Genomic DNA, 25,376 nt, shown 5'->3' on the forward strand with positions numbered 1-25,376 from the left:
GTGTGTAAAAACTGAAACACAGTTTATTATCAATATTATTATAATTGTTTCAGATCAATGCACGCTCAGCACTGACCTACACTGAGCTACTTTACAAAGTCAAACAGCAAAGAGCTCCGGCGCAGCATCACGCCCTGACACGTGGAACGTAAATTTAAATTTAAGTGAACAAATGAACGAGTGGAGAAAAACACGCAGCTCCAGTGTGAGGGTGGAGCTGCTGGCACTGAGGCTCAGTCCATATCCAGCTGTTACAACAGCTGTATTACACACACGCACACACTGCTGCATGTGTGTGTCAGTGTTTAAAACCAAACAGTAACAGCTGGGTCACATGATCAGCCTCAGGTCAGCGTGCACGACTCTCTGCAGTAACAACCGGCAGCACAAAACATGACCCCACATCACACGACTCAGGCTGTCACTGTGAAAAGGCCCCACTATAACAACCACTCACATACACTACACATTCATAAGCAATGAAAAGATGATGAATAACATTTATGAATAATTATCAATGTTGAAGGGCAGTTTGAGTGAAGCGGCGGGAACGAGACTGAGAATCTCCAAGACTCAAGCCAGAAAATGGCGGGGACACCAGCCGGGATGAAGAGTAGTGTAAGTGCCTCCCGTTCCCGGGGAAACACGAGTCTGCAGCTCGCTGTGGGAACGACAGAGCTGAGCTAGTGATTTACTGCTCAGTCTACAGTCACACCCTCACCGATGGCCACGAGCATCGGTGTCCATGAAGGTGTCTGCACTCAGAGAGAGGGTGAGGAGGACCTCCTCCTCCTCCTCAACATAAGGAGAAAGTCGTTGTTGCTCAGCATCTGACCAGGACGCTTTGTCAGTGACTGTCCAGGGTACTCAGATATTGTTCTAACCAAATATCAACCAATCACTGAACATCCATATGACTTCAGTGCTTGTAGCGTAAATGAATGTGTGTTATAAATTGTCACCAGTGGAAGTATGATTGTGAGGAATGCTCACTTTTGTGTGCTGGACCTTTACACACACGCACACTCTTCTTTAAGCCAGGACAGTCCTGTTGTGTCTCCTCTCTGTCCAGAGGGATTCTCATGTGCTTGTTGTGTTAGCTTTAGCATGCTAGTTCTGAATTTTAAAACCACTACCATGAAGAAAGCGCTGCTCTCTGCAGTTTTGTATAACTTTGCGAGACCATCTGCACAAATCTACACAACATTATTACACTACAAATGTGTGAAACTGGGTCATCTCACACGCTTTGCAGTCTTAACCCATGTCCTCCAATCAAAACCACCTGAAAAGCTCCAAACACACAACATGTGTTATAGCACACAACATAAGACCAGATGTATAAGAGTGAAGCTGCTGGTGATGCTGAGGAAGACAATGGATGATGATGATGATGTTTATCTGTATGAAGTTTTTCACATTCCTGGTTCCTCTTCCTCTTCCCATCCTCTCCGAGGTAATTCCCCTCTGCGACCTGCTCGATCATTCACTGTAATCTATTACTACACCCTTCAGGTGTTAGTCCCTTCATCCTCCAGCTCTACATCAGCAATGTGTGCTCCACCCACAGCGTCTACACTCCAGGACTTCAGTCCTCACCTCCTACTTCCATCTCCACTCTCTGATGACCTCACCATCATAGTCTGACCGCCAAAGTACTTCTTATACTCCTACTACACTCAAATGTACACTGAACACTTTCTCCCACTCAGAAGGTGTAAACAATAACCGACCTGAGACTGGTGAGTTTTATGAATGTGTTACATGCCCACAGAACACAGTGGGGGAAATAAGTATTTATTATCATATCATTACCACATTAATCTAAGGTGAAGCCGAGCTGTTCAGGAGTCAAATTTCACCAACAGGTAAGTGGACCCCATTTGGCATCTGTATGATAAATACTGTGAGACACAAACTGAGTGCCGTGCAGAGACAGATGTCTGCCCCACAGCAGCAGCTCCAACAGGAAACTGTGCACAGAAAGATTTTCTCGCATGTTTCCTGCATCTGCAACTGAGCGTGCATCTCTAGGATGATGGATAAAGACTCAAAGCCAAGGCTGGAGAGGAGATCAGACCACAAACCTGATTCCACCTTAAGCCCATCACTCAGAGCTCCCATCATTCTATAAGTTGGAGACAGGAAGTCAAAGAGCCACAGGTAGTCTGTTCATTTTTATTCTGAGTGCACTCGTTTCATCTCTCCTCATATTTGAAGGTGAGTCACCTGCCTACCACCTCTGACTGATATGTGCCACTCGTGTGACCACATTTAATGTATACGGGCACACGCTATGATCTCATGTATGTCAAGTGCAGCGTGGGCCTCTCCAAATGCTGCTGGAGGCCGTCATCACATGACACGGACCCCATCCATAACAGCACAGCACACAACTAGGTCATGTAGTACTACCTCATAGCTGAGCCTGAGTAACTACTGTACCGCGACCTCCTGCTTCACTTACATCATTTTAATTCTGACTCAAACGTCCTGAGGGAATCAAATCCTGTGTGTGCCTGGTTTAGTAATGAACTCTCTTTTTCCATGAAGCTGAAAGGAAACGTTAATGTTGGATCCACATTTTATATTTCATGCTGTTGCTGTTTGTGTCACAGTTCTTCTTTGGGTTCAGCATTCGTAGTTTCAGTTTCAGATTCACTGTTGACACGCAGGAAATATCTGAACGTGAAAACAACACGAGGCGCGATCAGCAGGTCTCTTTAACCTTCTTCTGATCGGCGGGTGGGTGGAGCTTGCGTGTTTAATAAAGTGTGATAAGCTGAGTGGGATAACCATCCATGCACCGACCTCATTATTAGAAACCTTATGACTAATATGGAGCAGGAAGCAGAAGCTTAGTGCAGTTAGAGGTGCTGAGGGATGACAGAGTGCTGCTTCACACAGAGTGGAGATCACACTGAATAATCACACCATCAACGATGTTTTCTCACAGAAACGCCCACAGCAAAGAGGAAATATTTAATGTAGAGATGTAAAAACCTCAGCTTTCACTTGGTTCTGTGCTCCAGCTCCAGACTGACGCTCCCTGTCTCTGGCTTCTCTGAGAATTGTGTCTGTAGATCTGTGAGGCAAAGAAAAGGAAGCCTTCCCACTGATGATTTCTCAACAAAGTCTCATCCGTCTCTCATCCTCCAGGCTAAAAGTTGTTAACCAAGAACAGAAAAATGACTTTCTTTGCATCCCAGCACAGCAAAAACAGACCAGCCAGCACTTTCAGCAGGATCAGAGTTTTAATCAAACCCACAAGCCGGAGGCAAAGACAACTACAGAGGCAGTGAGAACCCCCGGCTAGCTGATGTTTCCTCAGCTAAACCAAATATCTGAAGATGAGGATGTCCCTGAAGAGGAAACCAGAGCTGTCAAACTACATTTGAATATTGCTTTTACATAATGGACACCAGCGTGTGGCTGAAACTATGAGCACTTCACACTCAGCGTGACTTACAGGACTGAAGCGTCTGTTGGAATGAGATTAATTATGAAGCGTTTGGGCACTCGGTTATGTTTCACAGTGTTTCATGTGAACATTAGTGAATTCATTCAGGTCGCAGAGTGAAGCTCACCACTGCAGCTCAGCTGATACACATCCACACAACACAGCCTGCCTGCACGTCTGCATATATGCAAATCTGCAAGCCACTTTGTAACTGGCCTCTGCACCCTCTTTTCATGCTGTTTCATATCTGTTGTCAGTGGTGCTGTTTAGTTCTGTGTTGTATGAACCTGAAAGGCTGCAGAGCCACAGTTTCCTGTATAGGAGTAAGATGACATATCCAAACTCACGTTTTTGTCAGGCAGCTTGCCTGACAAAAATGAAGAAAACGTTTCGATTCATACTATAAAAAAGAAGCGTCATGTCACGTCTCTGATGCATCCATGCAGCGTCAGCATCTACGAACAGTCAAAGCTCTCATCACTGAGTCTGACTGAGCTAACAGCTAAAAGGTGGATTTTGTGTTGTGTATTAATCAGCGTGACCATTGTCAGGAAGTGTGTAATCACACATGGCATCATTATTCTCCGTAAAAGTTGATTAACTCTCACCTCTCACCACTGAGCTCCGCCATCGCCGGCATCTGGCCTGCAGCGCTGACATTCATGTGACCATAAATGCTGAGAGTCCCTGCAGACAGAAGACCACTGTTAAAACATGAACATGATGATTTACATTATTAAAGAGGGAACTTTTAATTACAACTATCACACCAGTCCTGGTCTCAGCAGATTACATTAACATAGGTGAGTTAAACCACATCAGGATTATGCAAATGCAACAATTTTGGTTGACATTTGCCGTGTGCTGATGAACGTCTTGCCGCTGCACGTGCAGCTTTGGATTTGGGTCGAACGAGTTTGAATTCAGAGGATTTCAAACTGACTGTAAGTCTGAGTCTGTAAGGAAAGGTGATTACTAAACATCTGACTGACCAGCAGCTGGAGGTCAAAGACTGAGCATATAACATCCAATGTTTTATGAAAACGACTGTCGATTTAAGCATTCAGGAGACTCAGGTACCACAGCAGTAACATTTATTACATTTCAGCACCAAGAGTAAGAACGTAAAACACAGCAGAGTCCAGGACACTCACTGAGTGGTTGAGATCAAAGCCACTTGGGCTGGCCTTTAAGTCTCCACAGATAAAAATCTAAAAGAAGACCACAGAGCAAAGGTCTCGAGGTCATCCACGGAGTCAGGGCATCAAATTTCAGAAAGCAGATCTGCTGTGCAATTCAATTCAGTTTTATTTATACAGCGCCAAATCACAATAACAGTCGCCTCAAGGCGCTTTATATTGTAAGGTAGACCCTACAATAATACATACAGAGAAGAACCCAACAAACACATGACCCTCTATGAGCAAGCACTTTGGCGACAGTGGGAAGGAAAAACTCTTAAAACTTTTAACAGGAAGAAACCTCCGACAGAACCAGGCTCTGGGAGGGGTGGGGCCATCTACTGCGACTGGTTGGGGTGAGAGGAGGAAGACATGAGCCTTTCATTTCTCCAGTGGAAAATGCGACGCTGTCAGCTGATTGTGTTTTTCCAACATCGAGAAGAAAGTCGTTTTTACTTTAAAAAAAAACGACTTTCTCACATTTAAGAAAACATGCTTTGTGTTTTGGAGTATCAGGAAACCCGGATGTTCAGTCAGGTAAGACAAGATCGCCGACGTTAAAAGTGCAGCATCAGTTAAAAATGTTCCCAAAATAAAAATCCATCAAAGCAAAACTCGTTTCTATTCATGCAGAATTAAACAGAAACAGTATTGGAAGGCAGCCCGAGGCTGCAGGTGGGATGAACGGGGTTGGGGCAGTGAAGGTCAGCCTGGCAGAGAAAGAGGCAGAGGAGGGTCACGCCCCACAGATTTACCCCCATTCAGCCGAGCAGGCAGCTGTCACGGGCGCTTTGCCGCGTGGACGTTTATATCTGCACAAACGCAGAAAGAACAAAATCCTCACCTAATCTACATCCCATATGCTGACAGACGCGCTAAGCTCAAAGCGTTGCACAGCGTTGCAGAAAAATGTCCGCACAACGACTTATTTTTCTGTCACGAGAAAACAAAAGAACCAGACTGTGTCTGTAAATCTCCTGCACACAATCTCCCTACACCAGCGTTTATATTACATTATGCCAGGATCATGTGCAACCACACGCACAGCCACAACGATCTGCTGCAGTTATTCTGTCCAGAAACAGTTGATACAGACTGATCTGAGCTCTGTTAATAATCATACTGTCACATGATTCACCAAACCTTTCCCCTCCTGCTCTGTGGAGGGGCGACTCCCAGACGGCTCATTTATTACAGCATAAACAACAGCTGTACTGAAGAGCAGTGACCCTCCCCGTTCGAGGACACGCAGGCCCAAACCATGCCAATGAAATGCCCCTCGCAGCAAAGCAGGGCCCCAGGTTGACCCCCAGGGGGGTCAAAGGTTCAGGGTGTTCTCTCTAATCTGTGACCCATCTGTACGACACGGCAGCCGTGAGAAAGGCGCCCGAGCAGCAGAAAAGATCCTAGCATGTTTGTGTGATGGTGACTGAAAAACCTTCTAATCTGCACAAAATACTGAATGCTGCAGGAACAAAGAGGATTACAGATTTAAAAAGTGCTCTGTGATATATGATTAGCCAATGTCTGTGCATCATGAATGATGTGTTAACCCAGAGCCACTCCTACTGGGACCCCGTAGAGAGAATAAAAGCTGCTCTGGTGGTTAGAGGGGGTTTTATTGTTGTGGCTGATCTGTGGTTGTATGCAAGTGTTAGTACGGAGGACGTGTTGTTCACATATTCCATCCACATGTGAAGAGAAAAGCCTGGACACACAGAAACTTACAGCCTGCTTTGGTTTTAGGCTTAACCTCTAAATATCAGCACACTGGGATGAGATGGGCATAAATAAAAGGAAGGCATACTTAATCTATCTTGAGTCAGTGTCAGGGGTGTCGTGTGTGGAGGCGAGGAAAGGATGACCCAAACGCTGGACTCACGGTGCAGGATGATCGGGGTTTATTGAAAGCAGGCTGGATGAACAGAACACGAACTGAAATGGCTGACTGAGTGGACGACTGACTGAAGAACTGAATGGCTGGCTGACTGATCTGAACATGCGACATTAACATCACGAGAACATCAGGATCACAGGAACATCACACGAACATCAATGACACGACAAGGGCTGAAGGGAACAGAGGGCTTAAATACGTGACTAATAAATGACAATGATTGGAGACAGGTGAGAGCACAGCTGATGTGTAGGCTAACTAATGATGTATGGAAGGAACTGGAACATGAGACAGGCTGGCACAGAAAACATGGATGTGAAAATAAACTGAACATGACAAAACGGAAAACACTGGGTCAACGACCCAGGAACCCTGACAGTCAGAGAGAAGGTAATTCATCATATAGAGTCTGAGATTTATTCAGGAAGCGTGATGTACTAAATATAGATGCAGAGCTCTTTATTAGCTCTGCAGCATCTCTGATGTGCTGAATGCAGCCATGCCACCTGCACATGTGAACAAACAGCTCAATGCATGCGTAACGTGCACAATCCATTACAATACACATCTGTACAGTCCAGCTAATCCATCACTCATCTGCAGACAGGTTAACACAGACTGAGTGAACCCAGCTCAGTCCATGTAGCCTCAGCTGGAGCTGCTCTTAATTATTCTGTCATGAACCGGGTTTCCATGCGCTCACATAAACTGGAGCACACGTCACCTTCACAACAAAAACATATTGACCAAGAACATTCACGTTCAGGACTTTATCATCTCGTCTCTAATCATTATTATATCATCACTGATTCGCCGTGAGTCAGAAACGCCTTGGCACCGTCTCCAGGTCGCCACGGGCTGCCGACTCTGTTCTATAATAGTCTCAGTCGGGGAGGTGAGGTGAGCTGAACGCATGACAGAGCTAATGGGCAAGGTTGCTAAGAGGGTTTACTGGAGTCTGTCAGCTCTCTTCCAGTCACACGGAGCTCAGAGAGTAGAAATACAAGCAGAGCTAAGACGGTGGGAGATGCTGACAGAGTCCAGGGAAGAAGATAAAAGACTGCTGAGCAAGAAGGAAATGAGATGACAGCAGCTCAGGTGAGCTCAGGCTGCAGGGCTGGGACATGCGAGGCTTCCTTTTGAGGCATTGAAGTCGGCCCTGACAACACGCTGAGGCAGGCCAGCCAGGAAAGCCTCCAGCGTTCCTGCTGCCTGCTGCTAAAGCGGTGGGCGGGACATCACAAGTGGACAGAAATATGCTGCTAAGAGGTTTATTCACAGCGACGTGAATGAGAGTCTCGGCACTGAGGATCAGAAGTGCACATCAGCGTTTAAAATGACAGCCCTGAGCCGGAGTCAAGCCAACCAGCCAGTGAATGCAGAGAGACGTTTGGATGTTTGGACCGAGTTACGATGAGTCCGGCAGGAATTCCTGCATGCAGAGCGAGAGCCGGCAGACTGGACCTCATGAAGTCTTCCACGTTCAGCCACGGGCTGCCTCTTACGTTCACACAGCGCTGCCATTGTTTCTATGGGATATTCCAGTCACGGGGTGACTTTAACACAGCTCTGCCCACATGCCGAAATCATCAAAGGTTAAGGAGGCGCAGCGGCCTGAGAGCAGGATGTGCACACCTGTGGCTGGGCGAGGTGACGTCTATCGAAGCACATTTACCTCACACACACTTTCACATGGATCTTTGTTCACCACAGCTCTGCACTTTAGAGTCATCACGTTATCTAACATAACCGACACATCATGCAGGCGTCGTCTCACTACCACCGCCACAGGAGGTCTCGGTGAGTTTGAGCTTATCACCCAGCTCCACAAATGTGCTTCCACACCTACGTCCCTCTGTTACCCTCACCTGCACATGATTGGACTGTGGGAGGAAGCTAAAGAACTCAGAGAGAAGCCTCACACACACAGACCCCAGCTGATGTGGTACCTGATGTCACTTCACGTCACTAATAACATCCGTAAGAACTTTGACATGTGATGCTAGACTTGTAGTCAAGATCGCCTAAACCAAGACCAAGACAATACCAAGACCAGAGGGTATCGAGACCAAGACAAGACCAAGACAGACCGAGTCAAGACCAAGACAAAGTCGAGACAAGACCGAGACAAAAAAGTCGACTCTTCTGATTCACTACAAAGCACTCTCTAAGCACGGCTCTTAGAGCTGATGCTGTTGCACATGACACATTATCAAACGTTACGTTGTGTCATGGATACTGTTGACTCCAAATCTCCCGACCACTATGTCAATCTGAGACAGCGAGACCAAGACAAGACCAAGACCACGTAAAAGTGGTCTCGAGACATCAAACTCTATGTGATGCTTCCGATGACAGCCGTGCAAAAGTTTCTCACATTTTCACAGGATGAGAGCACCTGTCATAAAAACAAAACTCTGTCAAAAACCACTTTAAAGTTAAACTTTTTCCATGTTTTTATAGCCAAACACAAGCCGGCACACTGGATGCCAACATGCAACCTTTAACATATCTGGAATCTGGCATCTTAATAAAAATAATATGCTTTTTGTAAAACAGTAAACAGCAATAACTCTATTATAACTCTAATAATAAAAATTAGCCAGCATGAACATGAATGCATAAAAAGATTAAGTAAGTCAACCTTTAACATTTTTCGTGCCACAGCGGCCCGAAGCAAACACAAATGCTGAATATTAGCGATGCCGTGTATCACATGACCTGCACTTTCCAAATGGCAGCACAGCCTGTGACCCTTCCTGGGCCCCTGTGTCCTATTTAGCTTTGCTTGAGTGTTACCGAGCACAGATCACTGCCTAGTGCTTCAGTGTCAGTAAAGCTGGTTTTCCATATAACCCACAAGTGTTTGTGCGCTTGGCGTGATTTTATTTCCTGTGTGATGCAACAGCAGGATGCTCATCGGCAGCTGGCGCTCCTGTTCTGTCACGGCCATAAACCGGCATTTAAATCACCGGCGTTTCTTTAACACATCATTAAACAAATGCTTGAAACTGGGTTAGGACAGAGCTTTCTGAGCGCACACGCAAAGCTTTCTGAGCACAAAGCTTTGAACGTGAGAAGAGAAAAAGAAAAATGTGAGAGAAGAAGAAACTAGTGTGGAGAGGCCAGAAAACATAAATGTGCACAAACAGCCGAGACACGAAGAACTACAGAAGAGTCCAGACTGAGTGACGGAGCGTCGCGAGGGTGGAGGGTTCATCTGTGTAAGTGAAGTTCAGCCAAAGTTCAGCCAGTGCAGGTGGGGGGGTGACGAACAGCACGCTCCTGTGTGCGGGAGATATTCAGTAGCCTGCAGGAGGCCATGAACAGTGCAATAACCAGCAGGGTGGAGTAACATCCATATCGCAAGCATTTGGAGAGGTGGAGGAGGCGGGGAGAAGGAGACAGTCAGTGTATTTTTATTCTTTCCACTTTGTCATGTTCCAGACTCTCTGAACGAGAACACCAGCTCCATCCCTCCTGATCAGAGAAGAGTAGTTTAAAAAGAGCTCTGCAGATACCTCTTCCAGCTTTTCCGAGGAGAGATACGAGCTCGGGAGAACCCCGGGTCTGAACCACCTCAGCCAGATCCTTTCAATGCTGAGGACCAGGGGTTCTAATCTGAGCTGACCTGAATTACCGAGGTTGAAGATGAGCCCATACACCCTCTGGGGAACGCTCATCTCTTGTACATGAGCTCGCCTGTTCTTCTTCTTCTTCTACAGCTTCATTCAGGACTTTTTAATTTTAATGAACACGTAAGGTTTCCCTGCTCAACACAACCAAAATGTCCCCATAAACTAACGAGACTGCCGAACAAAACCAAAGTCAGAACAATTCTTTTGTAGTAAACTTTAGAGCCAGTACTGCATTACTGTGACAAGTATTGATCCACTTCCTGTTCTACCATCTTGTCTATATTCATGTTCAGCTCCAGTCTTCATTATGCTTAAAGACTGAATGGATGTGAACTCCGTAATGAAGACAAAGATAATAATATAACAAATCAAAACAATAAATCATGATGAAAATGTCAGAGAATCACAGAGACGACCTCAGACCACAGTCCTCTCTCAGTATTTGGACTCCAGGTCAAAAATCCAGTTAAGCTGCTTAACATCATTTCATTCAATCTAATATTTGTATTCTGGAGCTTTTACTGAATATTGAGGCCCAGTGACATAAATAATTACTACCTGAGAGCCATTTGTGTCATTTACAGTCAGAAATCTGATTTTATCGGGTGATACAAACACCAGCGCTTCGTGATGTTGTTATATTACACACGATAAAAGGAGTGATGTACATGTCAGCCATCCACAAAATAAACTGCAGACAGTGAAGCCGCTGTATTTAACACGTGAAGCACACAGCCTGTCAGCTGGCTCCGTGGAGCTAATGCGAGGCCACATGGGGACACCCTGCATGCGTTTGGGGGGCTTCGTTGTCTCATCGCATGGAACAAATGGCGCCAAACAACTCACCTGGAAGGTTTGTGGCCCCCGGATCTGACCCTAACCCCGCCCCCTCACATCAGCTGACAGAACAATCTGATGTCTGGCAGCTTTTTACAACATATAATGATGTATTCATTGTTTGGTAATATTTGGAAGTTTTAGGATATGGTCTACGCACACCTGAGGTTCACCTGCAGATTGAAACCACTCCCCTTAGCGTACCTTCAGGCTTGAGGATGCTGTCTGTTGCCATGGTTTCAAAGCCAGGAAAACAGTTACCGTGCAGAAACAGGAAGAGAGCCGACTTTCACCTGCTAACTGACCGACTCACACTAGCAGCCAATCAGCTCCCAGCTTTTCTCAGGTAACATTACTGTCTGCGTCAGGACGGCCTGGAGACTGAGAGAGCAGAGGAAATGTGTGTGTGTGTGTGTGTTTGTGTGTATTTATATCCTTGTGGGGACATCTCATTGACATAATGCGTTCCCTAGCCGCTTACCCTATCCCTAACCATCAAAAATGAATGCCTAGCCCTGACCCTTACCCTGTAACCCTGACACTAAAACCACATTTTGAGTCTCAAAAATGCCTTCAAACTCGTGGGGACCAGGATTTTGGTCCCCACAAATGCTGTCGGTCCCCACAAGTATATTAAACTTCCAATTTTTGGTCCCCACAAAGATGTTAATACCCATCCACTAGGCCTGCACAATAAATCGAAAATTTATTGTCATCGCGATATCAGCCTGTGCGATGGACACATCGCAAAAGACGGCATAAACTGCGATAATTGGGTACCTTAAAATGTTTACACACGTGCTTTAAAGAATTTACCAATCAAAGAAACTCCTTTACACATTTGACCAGTCGAATAGAGCCCTTCATGGCATTAACCAATCAAATGGATTAGAGGCCCGCCTCCTACGTAGGTGGGGAGCGAACAACACTGCAGCAACGAGTCAGAGTTGTAATGGCTGAGAGCCAGACGCATGACGAGAACACTACTGACTATGAACTCGTGGCTAAAAAAAAAAAAAAATAGTACCTCACTTATTTGGAGGTACTTTGGATTTGATAAAGACGACGTTCTCCAAACACAGGTACTCTGCAAAACTTGCCGAACACTCGTGGCAACCACCAGAGGAAACACGACTAATCTCCAACATCATCTTCAATACAACCACAGAGAACTGTTTGAAGAGTTCCAGAAAGATAGGGCTAGCCAAACAAAGGTTGCTAATGTTAAGACAAAGAGCGCAGCAGTCCAACAGCCGTCTCTGTATCAGAGTTTTTCAAGTGGAACTCCTTATGAGAAAACGTCGAAGCGGTACAAAGAAATAACAGAGGCCATTACACATTTTTGGCTAAAGACATGATGCCTATAAATACAGTTAGAAGAGAGGGCTTCACCAGTCTGATACATAAAGGGACCGGAGATACCGCATCCCCTCACGAAACTACTTTTCCCATGTCGCCATTCCACAAATGTACGAAACATGCCGCAAGACCGTCATGTTTGAACTGAGCCAAGCTGAAAACTACGCAAGCACTACAGTAAAGTTTCCTCTCCAGTTGTGACTTACATCATAAATACTTGGTGAGTGGTAAAATGATGAACAACTGCATTGAGATAATTTGCAGTATAATTTAAGTTATGTTTATTTAAAACTAATTATAGAGACTGGGTAGGATGTCTTTCAGAATTCAAGCCTCAGAAATTTTTTTTATGGGGGCAATGTTTCTTCTTCTTTTTTTTCTTTTTCTTTTTTCTGTCCCGTTTGGTTCTTTTGCCATCAGAATTGTTGTCTAAAGGCAAAGAAAGATGCCCAATGGATTTACTTTACCAAATGGACCATCCCAGCCTTGCCGTATTGGTCTATTTGATTCACCTTTGCTTTTATTGTTTATTTTATTTTCATTTGCTGAACACGGGACAGACTTGACTGGGGAAAAGAAAAGGGAGAAAGAAAGAGGGAAAGAAAAAGAGCGGGGAAGAGGGACGGTGATAAATGGGGGCAATGTTTCAATATTAAAGTGCACTTTGTTGTTACACTGCTAATACAGCAGCTTTCTTTAAATAAAACTGTTGCAGTAAAACTGAAATTATGTATTCGGTTTTGGGTTTTTTTGCTATTTATTTTATCGCAAGTCATATCGTTATCGCAATATTGATCACAGTTATCACACGTCGCAGGTTTTCCTAATATCGTGCAGCCCTACCATCCACCCACCCACACACACACACACACACACACACACACACACACACACACACACACACACACACACACACACACACACACACACACACACACACACACACTTTAAAGCTTTTATTTCTGGATTCGCACTGAGAATCTGTATCCTGATAATCTGTGATATGATCTGATTTACAGGAAATGCAGGAAGTGAATAAGTGAGGAGGGCCCGAATGTCTTTCCAGAGAGACTTATCTCCAACTGACATGAGAACAGCAGCAGCTCTCACTGACAGCGCCACAGACGGGGACGCTGCTGCTTACACTCATGAGGAACTGCAGGGGAAAACTAAAGGTGGTGCAGAACCTGTGATATCCAGTCCCAACACCAATGAAAAGACTAATCTGAAATACAATTATTAGTTTCTGGTATTCAATACCTATTGCACAGTCATCTCACTTAAATGTAATTGCACATGACCACTTCATATTGTCTCTGCCCCGTCTTTGTTTATTGTACATTGATATAGTTAATAGTAGTACCTTTTTATCTCTTAATTTTACCCAGATTTAGCAAGTTATTATTTACTTGTAGTTTCTAGTTTTATATCTCTTGGAGATATATTTTTTTAATTCTTATAAATGCACCATGGGGGGCTTGGGGTGAAACGGCATTTCATTACTCTGTATACTGTGTACAGTATATTGTTGTATTGACAATAAAGAGCTTGAATCTTGAATCAATGTTTTTGTTCAAGAAAATAACACAGCGTGTTCTTCTGCTGCTTGATGGCCGGTGATGCATCGTTCATTTTTCATCGACACTCTTATCGGAGTTGGTTTGTTGGGTCGTTTCATAAAAATGGTGTATGTAATGTATGTTTCAGGTAATAATGTGCAGACTATTACAGCCTCCAGCTGAGGATTCAGCTGATTTGGTGCTTTTTGCACCCACACTTTCACCTTCGAAATATCATGTTTTGGCATTTATGCCTTTATTTGCTCGCAGTAATGGAGGGATGTGGGAGTAGGAGGGATATGAACAGCAACAAAGATCCCATTATCAAAGCCAGACAATTAATTCATTTATTTCCTCACAGTTCTGAGTTTGCCTTCCAACATTGAGACAAAATAATGAAGATTATTGCAGCAGGTTCTGTTTCTCAGTAATGCTGTCATTCCCTCACATCCACGGTTAGTTTCCATCCGTGTTTATTCGTTGACATGCTCGCTGTCCTCAAATCAAAGATTAACTGACTGAATTAGTTATAGTTATATTTATAGAGCAGCAGTCATCTGAAGGTGTTTTACAGAATCAGATAAAGGACAGGACAGGAAGGGCTCGGGAACAGGAAGAGAAAGGAAAAGCAGAGCAAGTCGAGGACAAAATACAAACTACAGAAGAAGAAACTCTCAATGCATCATGGGAGGCCACCATGCAGCCGGAGACTAGAGCAGCACAACTGAGGACCTGATCCAGCCCTAGCTATAATACGCTTTATGAAAAAGGAAAGTAGACATGGTGTCTGTCTCTGAACTGGGAGCTTTTCTTTAACTCTCCATCCATTCCAGCATCCACCTGCCATCATCCTCATCCTTCTTCCTGGCAGTGTCATCAGGTTTTTATCATCAGCAGCGCGCTGGTCTGAGCATATCCGTTTACGTCTCGTCGCACCAGCGGGACGTCTTACACTTCTAATATTTGTGAATCATGCAGCGTGACCGACACTTGGCACAGCTTTGCTTCTTTCATGCGCGATGGGCGTCGACCTGCAGAGTCAAATGACATTTAACACCACAGAAATACTTCCTTTGCCAATTTTCTTTCCCGCTCTTGTGCATTTTTCAGCATTTGGCTCTGAGGGGATAAGATGACATTAATACTGCCATTATTCACAGCTCAGGATGGGTGCATGCATCACCAGTCATCTATGAAAATAATAACAAAATGCCCAGAAGTGACACACTTTAAACTTACTACATATTCCTTTAGATTTAGTGGAAGGCTAATTATTAGGTTTTCCTGTCTGGCTTGTTGGAAATATGAGCTTGAACTGAAACAACCAATAAAAATGTCTCTTCTAAATGATGCTGAAGGTCTTTGACACAGTCTCAATATTACCCTAAACCCGCTGCATCATGGCACCCGTGCCAAAGGACCTGTCGTGGATATCTGTCAGATGAGAGGGGCTTTGTGGAAACTGCAGTATTTTATGTCCTGGTGCTGGCAAGAATTCAGACTCCATAAAATCACCCCCACCACTCCATTCACGCTTCTGTCCTTAGAGTAGAATAATAACAACAGGAAGCTGTCTGACAGAGAAACCTCGGCCAAGCACTCTGAGCAGGATTTCCTTCTAAGGCAATAATCTGATATTTAGAATACATTCACTTTATTTTATTTATCCTTCTTAAACGTAATTTTTAAAAGTTTGCAGTAACAAAAGAGTGCAAAGTGCAGCTTCTGTATTGGCCTGTTTAAAAACCATTTTAATACACTTGACATAATTTTGACTATAATTATTTTTTATGTGGATATAAAACGTGTAGCGCTCATAAAGTTTGTTTAAATGTTCAGTAATAATATTTTTAAACATATTCATATTGTTATGTATTTAAACTGTTACAGCCTGGTACTGTGAGGTACATAACAAAGTAATGTAATGAAGAGAAATATGTTTAGTATGGCTGCAGGTTTGTTAAAGGAGAAATCTTTAATGTCTGACTTTGGATTGATTAACCAACATGCCCACATGGAAACACATGACGCATAATTGTGAAATATCCCAGCGGGTGTGAGAGCGTGAGTCTGTTTCTGTAATGAGAGCTCATGGTGTCACTACTCAGTCAGTTCTTGGTAGCCTGGAGTGAAAAACAATGAAAATGAGAATCAATAAAAGCCAGATGCATGGCTTTGCTCGTGCTGTGGGTCTGTCAACCACACCATCTGCTGCCTGTCCTCCGCAGAGAGCCACAACGCAGGGCACACTATGACCTGAACCGGGCCCCATCGGAGCCCGACAGACTGAACTGGGACCTCTGGCAACAACTGCACATCCAAAATGAACCCTTCATCATCCTGCCAGACCGGGCAAGAGAAAGTTTTCTGGCCAGTCGTCTCATCTGCCAACTGTTCCAAATAAGGAAAAACATTCAGTTTAGGGAACAATAAATGTTTCTAAGGCTGCTTTTGGAAATGTTCATAGCCACTATCGACTATTGATTTTTTAACTCACCTTGAAGCCTCAGCGTGAGCGTTTTACTGCCACTGAGAGCCAGAAGTAACCACAGACACCCAGACACTTGCTAATCATCCAAACGAAATCCTCAAATTTCACTGGGCACCAAAACTGGAGCTCAGACTTTGTAGATGGGACAAATTGTTATTGGTCAGATGATTGCATTACAAATGCTCCTACCTGCCACACACTGAGCTCCTGTGCAGTTGTCACTGAGGCTGAGCTAAACGGACTGTTTCTAGTAATCATATACACTCTGATGAAAGCACAGGGATGGACCCACCAACCTTCAGCATTAGCAGATGTCCTGCTGTACCTCCTGAGCTACAGCCAGCCCCGACTATTCATAGAGACCAAGCTGCTTGTTTGTGTGTAGCGGGGTGTAAACACGGCTTTAATGCTGTGTATCTGGGATTTTAACATGCGAGTCTGAGGGCTGCCTGGCTTTTGGAGCCAGCCTGTAACCACAGTTTTTGGAATTTCTGTGTTGGCTTAATTTCTCAGTCCCGGAGGTTGCTGCTTGACTGAAAATACAACCTGGATTATGTTAGCGGTAATGTAATAAATAATAAAGTTCTGCTTCTGGAGTGAGGCCATATAAACAAACAGATTTAGTGCTTCCACTGCAGTGCTTAAAGAGCTGCAGTTTCATGTTAGAGAGTTTGCTGTGACTCATGGTTGAGATCAAGTCTGGAATCAGAGACAGTTTTTTTGATGAAGCACCGCACAGAGCATGATTTTATCTCAACACAGAGCAAAATGCAGAAAATATATTAGTACAGATACGAGCAATGGATGGGCGACAAAAAGGTCCTGGGTTTAAGGCCAGCGTCCGGCTCATTCTTTGACCTGTACAGATGTACCTCTCACCCTGTGCCAGCTGTGACTGTGAGCTGATAAGGATGGGTGGAAAAAAACGGATGGACAGATGAATGGATGATGGACAGATGGATGGACAGATGGATGAATGGACACATGGATAGATGGCCGGATGGACGGCTAGATGGACAGATGGATGGATGGACGGACAGATAGATGGATGGATAGATGGCCGGATGGATGGCTGGATGGACAGACGGATGGACAGACAGATAGATGGATGGACAGATAGATGGACGGATAGATAGATGGATGGACAGATGGATGGACGGACACATGGATAGATGGCCGGATGGACAGATGGATGGACGGACAGATGGATGCTTGTTTGGTTTCAGACTGCGTAATATGGGGAATTCTGACGTTTTTTGTTAACAAGATGAATACATTTGATCTGCTGTGCAGCTCGTTTTAATAAGTGCAGAGGGCAGCGATGAGGTGAGGTTTAGGAGGTTAATGGGTGTTTCTAGTTTGGGACACGATAATGTGATACTTTTACTCTGCTCTGTCTCCTCACAGGGGGGTCAGTTTCTATCTTCACATTGCCATCCAACTGAAAATACCCCATCCCTTTTCCTTTCGCTTCAATTATCTGCCTGCCTCAGTGTGCTCAGGGGCCTCCAACCAACCCATAACTTTAGAAATTACCCAGTAGACATCTGGACCGGGTGCTCCTGGGTTTCATTCCAAGTGCAGGCCCACAGATGACTCCGTTTGCTTTTATTTGACAGCGGTAATTAAATTTGTCTGCCTGTTGTTGAGGGTCAATCCAGCTGCCAGCCGTGTGGGTATCCGGCCGGGGTAATACTTCACAGTGACAGAGCAGCACTCCGCTTAGGATCCTGCTCTCCTGTGCTCGTGTAGCCAGGACACACGACTCTACCTCTTGATGAATTTTCCAGTTTGATTTAAATGCTAATTTGAGTTTGATGGCTTTCTCGGGGCTCTTCTTTCTCAGTGAAAGATGGATGCTTCTCCTCCAGTTTGTGCTGTTCTATTGGGCTTCTATTAAGCTTCTATGCATTCTCAATATGGCTTCTACACATAGATGAGATCTACCATGTGTTTTTGTAGTTTTCGTTTGTGTGTGATTTTCACATTCGTTATGCGATTGATCGAGAAATTTAAGTCGGTGAGTTATGATGAGAGTTTTAACCCTCTCAAGGCAGGCGTTGCAGATTTGCAACAGTTAAAACACTAACAACCTGATTACCCCACATACATATTTTATGAGGTTTTTTTTACTCAGAAGTACCACTGCAGGACTTGGTTGTGCATTAGCAACTAAAACTTAATTTGAGCCTGAGAGGGTTAAAGACTGAGAAAGAGGCAAAGGAAAAGGGAAACAGAGGTGAAAGGAGAAGACGTATCAGGCATAAAACACAGGTGATGAATATCAGAGGCGAAAGGAGGGAGAAAGGAAGAACGGAGCAAAAGGACAGCGAGCTGAAAGGGGCTTGTTGGACCTTGCTCTGAGTTATTTGAGTCTGCACCTCTTCGTCTTATTGACTTCTAATACCAGCTGAACTGGGTGGCATTTCATGGGAATTTGTCCTGTTAAATGTCAGCATGGTCTCAGTTCAAGGCCTCTGAACTTTTAAAGGAAGAGTGCATAGAAAGATAAGGATAGGCTAATTGAAGGTGTCTTTCTCCTCCTTGCCTCCTACAAATTATAACTTCACTGACTGGCTTCAAACAACCACACAGAGTTTCACACGGTTTCAGAGTTTATTCTAAATAATCTCTGATGCACATGAAAAAAGCCCTGCATGCACACACACAGCTCTCCAAGCAAATTAATGGCTTTGCAGATTTAAAAGCGGCCAGTTTGGATCTCATGCTTGGTGATGATTAAATCTATGAGCTGAGACAATCTGCGTGACAATAAGCCAAAATTTCTGCGCTGTATTGAGATGATGAGAACAAAGCTCTACTAATAGGTTCTATTTCTGGAAACTAAAAGCTGGGTACCTTGAAAATGTAAATAAATTGGTGGAGTGTGGAGGTTGTCAAGCTTGGTGGTGTCAGGATCTCACCTCTGCTTTTTGCAGATGATGTGGTCCTGTTGGCTTCGTCAGGTGATGAAGTCCAGCTCACGCTGGGCTGAATGTTAGATAGAAAGTGCTTCCATGAAGCAAAAAGTGCCTGAATGTGTGTGCGGTATAAAGCACTGAGTGCTCAAGTAGAATAGAAAAGCCAGTCCATTTAAAGCCATGGTCCACAGCTCGGAAAAGGTGGAGTGCCCACTCTGGGTTGGGATCCAGCAGCTGGCCCAAGTGGAGAATTCAGGCATCTCAAATCTTGTTCAGGTGTTGATGGATTTGTGCCTTAGAGACGAGGTGAGGAGCTCAGAGTTCAGCTGCTACTCCTTCACATCCAAAGGAGACAGCCGAGGGAGTCTCCCGAGTCTCTTCTAGGTGAGGTGTTTGGGAAGTATCGAAGTGGAAACAGGGCTTGGGGCAGACCCTGGGCATGTTGGACACATTATGCCTCTCGGGTGCCCCAAAGAGTTGGAAGAGGTGGCTGTGAGGGGGAGGTCTGGGGGGAGGTCTCTGCTCAGACTGCTGTCCATGCGACTCGGACCCAGATAAGAGCAGGAAATGGAATGATGGGTATAAACTCATTTGTATATTCATGCTTTTAATTCAAACATTCACTGTAACCCTGAAACACTCTATAGAGAACTGATTGCTAATTTTAATTATTGTGCACCAGACATAATGAAAACAAAAGCCAGAGATCATCTTCTAGTTGCAGCCTTTCAAAATGAAACTTCCCTGTAAACAATAACTTTGGACGGCTGCTTGAACAAAACATTTTAAAGCGCTTCGTTTTACAAAGACGATCAAAAGATTCATCAAAATAATAATCCGCACGTAGTCAAAAAGCAGGTTGCTGAGATGTTACTTAAAAAAATCAGAAAGAAGAAAAAACACACACTTCAGCCGCTCTGAGCTGAACAGCAGACTGAGCAAGCTGAGGAATAACCATCGCTGGGATTTTGTTCAGATATTGGCTTGAACTGAATGTCAGAACACTCAATAACACAGGCAATCAAGACTGGTCCCTGAGCTCTGAGTAGTCATCACAAAGTGACCTTTCATACTGACGGATGGGTCTGTCTGTCCGTCTGTCCGTCTGTCATTGGGAACTTTCTCAGCACTGTGCTTCATGGTGACTCAGTGGAGATTTGAGCAGCAGAAGCCATAAAAACCCTGTTGGACTTTCCAGAGCGCACACACAGATCTAAACGTCGGGCTGAAGGCAGGAGTGCCACGATGGCTGAGAAACAGAGTTCGTCCTCATTTTAATGGCAGATGAAGAAGGAAAGAGGTCTGATGATAATTCAATAGAGCACTCCTGAACGTCTTGATTATATAATAAGTCAGCAAGTCATTACCTCGTCAGTCTCCTTGGCTTCACATGGAAACACTCGCAGAGACAAACAGTTTTATCCTTATTACGCTCGTGTAACCTTGCGCTGCCTCATTCACCGAACACAAACAGATAAACTTAATCACGATGCTGATGGGGTTGGCAGGCCTGCAGGGGGAGCTACTGATGAAATACTACTCTATAAATAGATGCAAGAACAGTATTCTGTCCAGAAACGTGTGACTTCCTGGCAGCTCGAGTTACTGTAACTGCTCTAATAACAACAGCAGCACCATAAAAATGGCTAATCAGTGGGAAATATCTGCTATTCGCCCTCCTGATCTGCAGTTTACAGAAGCCTTCAGATATGAATGTTTGGAATAATGAAGTTCACGCACTCATTTTAGGGATGCCTCAAACGGCACTGAACTCTCTCTGATCTTTTTTTAAATTTTTATTATTTTTTTTATTAGTCCTTATTTATCCAGGAAAAATCTCACTGAGATTAAGAGACCTGGCATCATGGCAGCAAAAATTTGTATGTATGGCCAAACACAGACAAATGCCATCAGATAAAAACCTTTAGAATTAATTCATTTATTTAATTTGACTGTAATTCTGTAATAAAGATATATGCTGCTGTGTGGCAAAAGAAAACAATATTAATTATAATGCACTGCTCGCGCTGTTCTAACAACACAAAGATGAGAAGTAATAAAGTCTGATTTGCACACAAATAAAAAAGGTCACAGAAAGCTGAAGATAACTTGCATATTTACTCCACTTGGGTTTATCTTTTATTCAAACAGTGGCTGCTAATAAATAACAATCTGATTCAGTGATGATTTCTGTAAGTATGTTGTTCACAAAGACAAACTAAGACTTCCAGTCACCACATTACAGGACGACCCACCCACAAGGACACCAGACTTTACGATCCTTTAGCTGAGAACAAAGCACCCTCTTGTCTCGTCAATTATTTAACACCTTCAGGCTGCCTTTTTATAGCACCCTAAACACTTAAGCAAGTCATTACCAACAAGCCTGGTTCATCTCATTTAGCAGTGGGCAAAGTCCAAAGTCAAAGCCAGGCTCCCAAACCCTTCGCTTTATAACAGCTTGAACTAGATAAAACTCCAGCTTTTAGGAATATTCGAGATGGCCTGTTTTCCCTGCCTGTGTATTTTTTTCATGTCCAGTAATAAATAACTTTTACTATTTTTACAAACTCGCTTGCTGTTATGAATATTAAGCTTGGCGAGTCCACACAGTAAACAAATCTTCCCTATTATTGCTAAACATGTCTGTAAAACCATGTGGTTGGATAAAGTATTCTACGAATCAAAGTCACCGCATCCCTAACAAGCACCTGATATCAGCAGCATCTACAGCTGAGGTCTCATTAAGTGTATTTGACTAAGTACTGGGTCAGGGTTAACGTTACAAAGATTTGTACCATAAGAGATTTTATGGTGTATTAAAAGCAGTGTGGCCATCCTCTACATCATCAGCTGTCATCAGAATAATCGACACTGTCTGATTTCACTATGCAGAGGAAACACGCTCTGTTCTCTGAGGGAACACCGAAGGAAGATGAACTGTGCTTCCAAGGATTTGTTGGTGAACTGAGAGTCCAACATGCACGTCCTCAAAGCCGGCCGTTCAAAGTGACATTAAACTGAAAGTGAACTCACAGACAGACGAGGGGGGAACGGCAGGGATGAACTCCACCGAGGCCAGCGTGAGCTCCCGGTCCCATTAACCTTAATGGCAGCTTCTGTTAAGCAGCATTGATAGAAACTCCAAGCATGTAGGTCACAGACATACAGCTCATTAATGACACAGTTACCTGGATGTGTGCTGCAGCAGAATGCACAGGAAACTCCTGCTGTGCATTTTTCCACAAAGGAGACTCATTACCATCACAGCCGTGGATCGCTGCGATAACTGCGGAGTGACTGAGCAATTATAGTGACATACTGGGCCTTCAATATAATGTAGCCCAGCTCTAACACTCTTCTTCACTGTTTCAAAGTTTCAGCTCTGCCAATGAGTGGCTGCTCTTTGTTTTTTCCCTCACCGTCAGTGTGGTGGATCACTGAGAGAAAAGCGTCCAGATTCTGGAAACTTTGACATCACCCTGACAGGATCAGCAGCGTGGACCTGGAACCCCACTACAATAAGGGAAGGAGGAATAGACCAGTCTCTCCAAAACCAGAGTGTGGTCCAATAATTAAGTTTAGTCCCATCCATCCATCCATCCATCCATTCATCCATCCGTCTGTCCGTCCCTCCGTCCATCATCCATCAACTCATCCAACCATCCGTCCGTCCGTCAGTCCATCCAATGAGTTTCTCCCTCTTCTATCTGATGATGCTATACAGGGGCAGCAGTCTAAGCTGAAGACCCCAGACTTCCCTCATCCCAGCCTCTTCCAGGTCATTCTTGTGGACACCGAATCATTCCCAGGCCAGTTGAGAGATATAATCTCACCAGCAAGTCCTGGTTCTGCCCCCGGGCTCCTTCCAGGTCAGACATTCCCAAAACAAATCACTTAGCAGGTTTAACGGAGGTTTCTGAACCACCGCAGCTGGCTCCTCTGAGGGAACGGTTCTAAGTCTGACTTCCTAGCGAGTGACTGAGCTCCTGAGCCTCTAATGGAGAGCCCAGCCACCCTTCAAAGGAAGCTCACTTCTGCCGCTTATACAGGTGACCTCATTGTTTTGGTCACCACCCAAAGTTCGTGACCACAGGTGAGGGTAGGAACATGGATTGACCAGTAAATCGACACCTTTGCTTTAAATTTCATTCAGTTTTATTTATATAGTGAACTGTTGCTAATTTTGTGCTTTTACAAAACACTGACTCGAGGCTCTTTAGTGGTACACGTTGTTAAAACTATGCCCCATGACTAAATTACAATTTAACCTCAAATTCATAAAGGTGTCCATAGCACTCTGTAGTGATTCAGCTTCAGAAAGATTCACAATGATCAAATTTATAAGACAAACAGTCTCATTGGGCGGCGGCAATAAAGTGATTATGAAAGACACTCTCTCTACAAACATCCCCACACAGCACACCGTCCAAGCTGCTGCACCAACACTTCCGTGTCACATTAGTCTGCATGTGTGGGTTTATTTAAAGCTCTCTCTGAGTTCTTTGTGGCCTGTTTGCTCTTTTGTCACTGTGAATTCTCGTACTTCCACCTCTTTATGGCAGTGTCATAATCCTGCTCGTCTTAAGCAAGTGATTCCTGGCACAGGGACACCTTACTGTTGATCTCAGAGTCCACATGTGTCAGAGTATTATAAACCATCTATCTTCAAAGCAACTATGTATTTGCTATCTGACACATTAGATTATTGATTGTGCTGACAGCTGGAAACCTTTGACAATAAAAACATAAAAGACTTCATACAAAGGGCTTTTACCAGGAAAGTTTTCATTTGGAAAAAACGAAAAAGGAACGGGACGTTTTCTTACTGAGCTGCAAAGTCACAACTGGTCTTAATTTTATTGTGACAAGTTGATCATCAACTGAGGCCAAGCCCTGGTCTCACAGCCAGGAAAGATAAATGAGAGAGTCCTTACAGAAGTCATAATCAGCTCTTAAAATGATGAAGAACCACTTCATGAAAACCATTACATTAGATTGCTATTTTTTTTCTCCAGAGTTCTTCAGGCATACTTTAATCATCTGTAATTCATGTTTCAAAAACTGTGAGAACTGTGGTGAAAATAAGCAGACAGGTCCTCAGCCACAAACACAACATTTTTAAAATAAATTTAACATTTAAAATTTTTTAAATATCCATCAATCAGCCATCCATCGATCCATCCATCAGTCCATCCATCGGTCCATTGATCCTTTAATCTGTCCATCTGTCCATCCATCTTATTATCATTATCCATCCATCCAATCATCTATCCGTCCATCTATCGTCCGTCCGTCCATTCATCCGTCCATCTGTTGGTCGGTCCATCCATCTGTCCATCTGTCCGTCCGTCCGTCTGTCCATCTATCATTCATCCATCCATCCATTTATCCATCTTCTTCTTCCACTTATGTGGATGTGGAGAGCAGCAGCTCTGCTCTGAGCTCTTCAGCCTAAGTCTAAGGCTGGTGCACTGACTCTACAATACTTTGGTACATATGGTCCACTCCAATCACCATCCCTCCACCACCGTGCTGACAGCTGCTATGAGGTGTTTGTGCTGATATGAGTTGGGTTTTGGTCAAACACCTCCACTCTGGTCTGGCCTGTCCAAAGGACATTGTTGCTGAAGTCTTGTGCTTTATTCAGATGCAGCTTTGCAAACCTAAGCTGTGCTGCCATGTGGACGATGAGCACAGCTTAGGTGAGAGAAGAGGCTTTCTCCAACTATCCACATGTGTTCAGTCTTATTCTAATTGTGCTGTCATGAACTTTAACCTTTAAGCTGCTGCCTGAACAGTCCAAGCCTGGCGTGAATCACAGCTGAATGCTGCAGACCTGCACACTGATAAAACTCTGCTTGTATAGAGGTGCTCACACTCCTGAATTAATCATGTTCACCTGATTAGCAGCACCCGGGTGTCCTCCTGATGGAAGCAGTAAGGGTGGATTTTATTTTTCACAGGACAAAAACTCTCTGTGCTCTGCCGTCACTGGTCACTCAGACAGCCTCATCCAAGTCTCCGCCTGCT

At 44.2% G+C, this 25,376-nt stretch overlaps 1 protein-coding gene across 3 annotated transcripts in view; it reads right to left on the reverse strand.

Moving 5' to 3' along the window:
• The window catches only part of htr4 (5-hydroxytryptamine receptor 4), a 138,236-nt gene that overhangs the window by 94,680 nt on the left and 18,180 nt on the right, over nt 1–25,376 (reverse strand). For all 3 annotated transcript variants that reach the window (XM_065469733.1, XM_063492679.2, XM_063492689.2), the window contains exon 2: nt 4,069–4,147. In XM_065469733.1, the coding sequence (XP_065325805.1) occupies nt 4,069–4,124 (56 nt within the window). In that variant the 5' untranslated portion in view covers nt 4,125–4,147. The remainder of the gene's footprint in view (nt 1–4,068; nt 4,148–25,376) is intronic.

The sequence above is a fragment of the Pelmatolapia mariae genome, linkage group LG2 (genome assembly GCF_036321145.2).
Source record: "Pelmatolapia mariae isolate MD_Pm_ZW linkage group LG2, Pm_UMD_F_2, whole genome shotgun sequence".
NCBI lineage: Eukaryota > Metazoa > Chordata > Actinopteri > Cichliformes > Cichlidae > Pelmatolapia > Pelmatolapia mariae.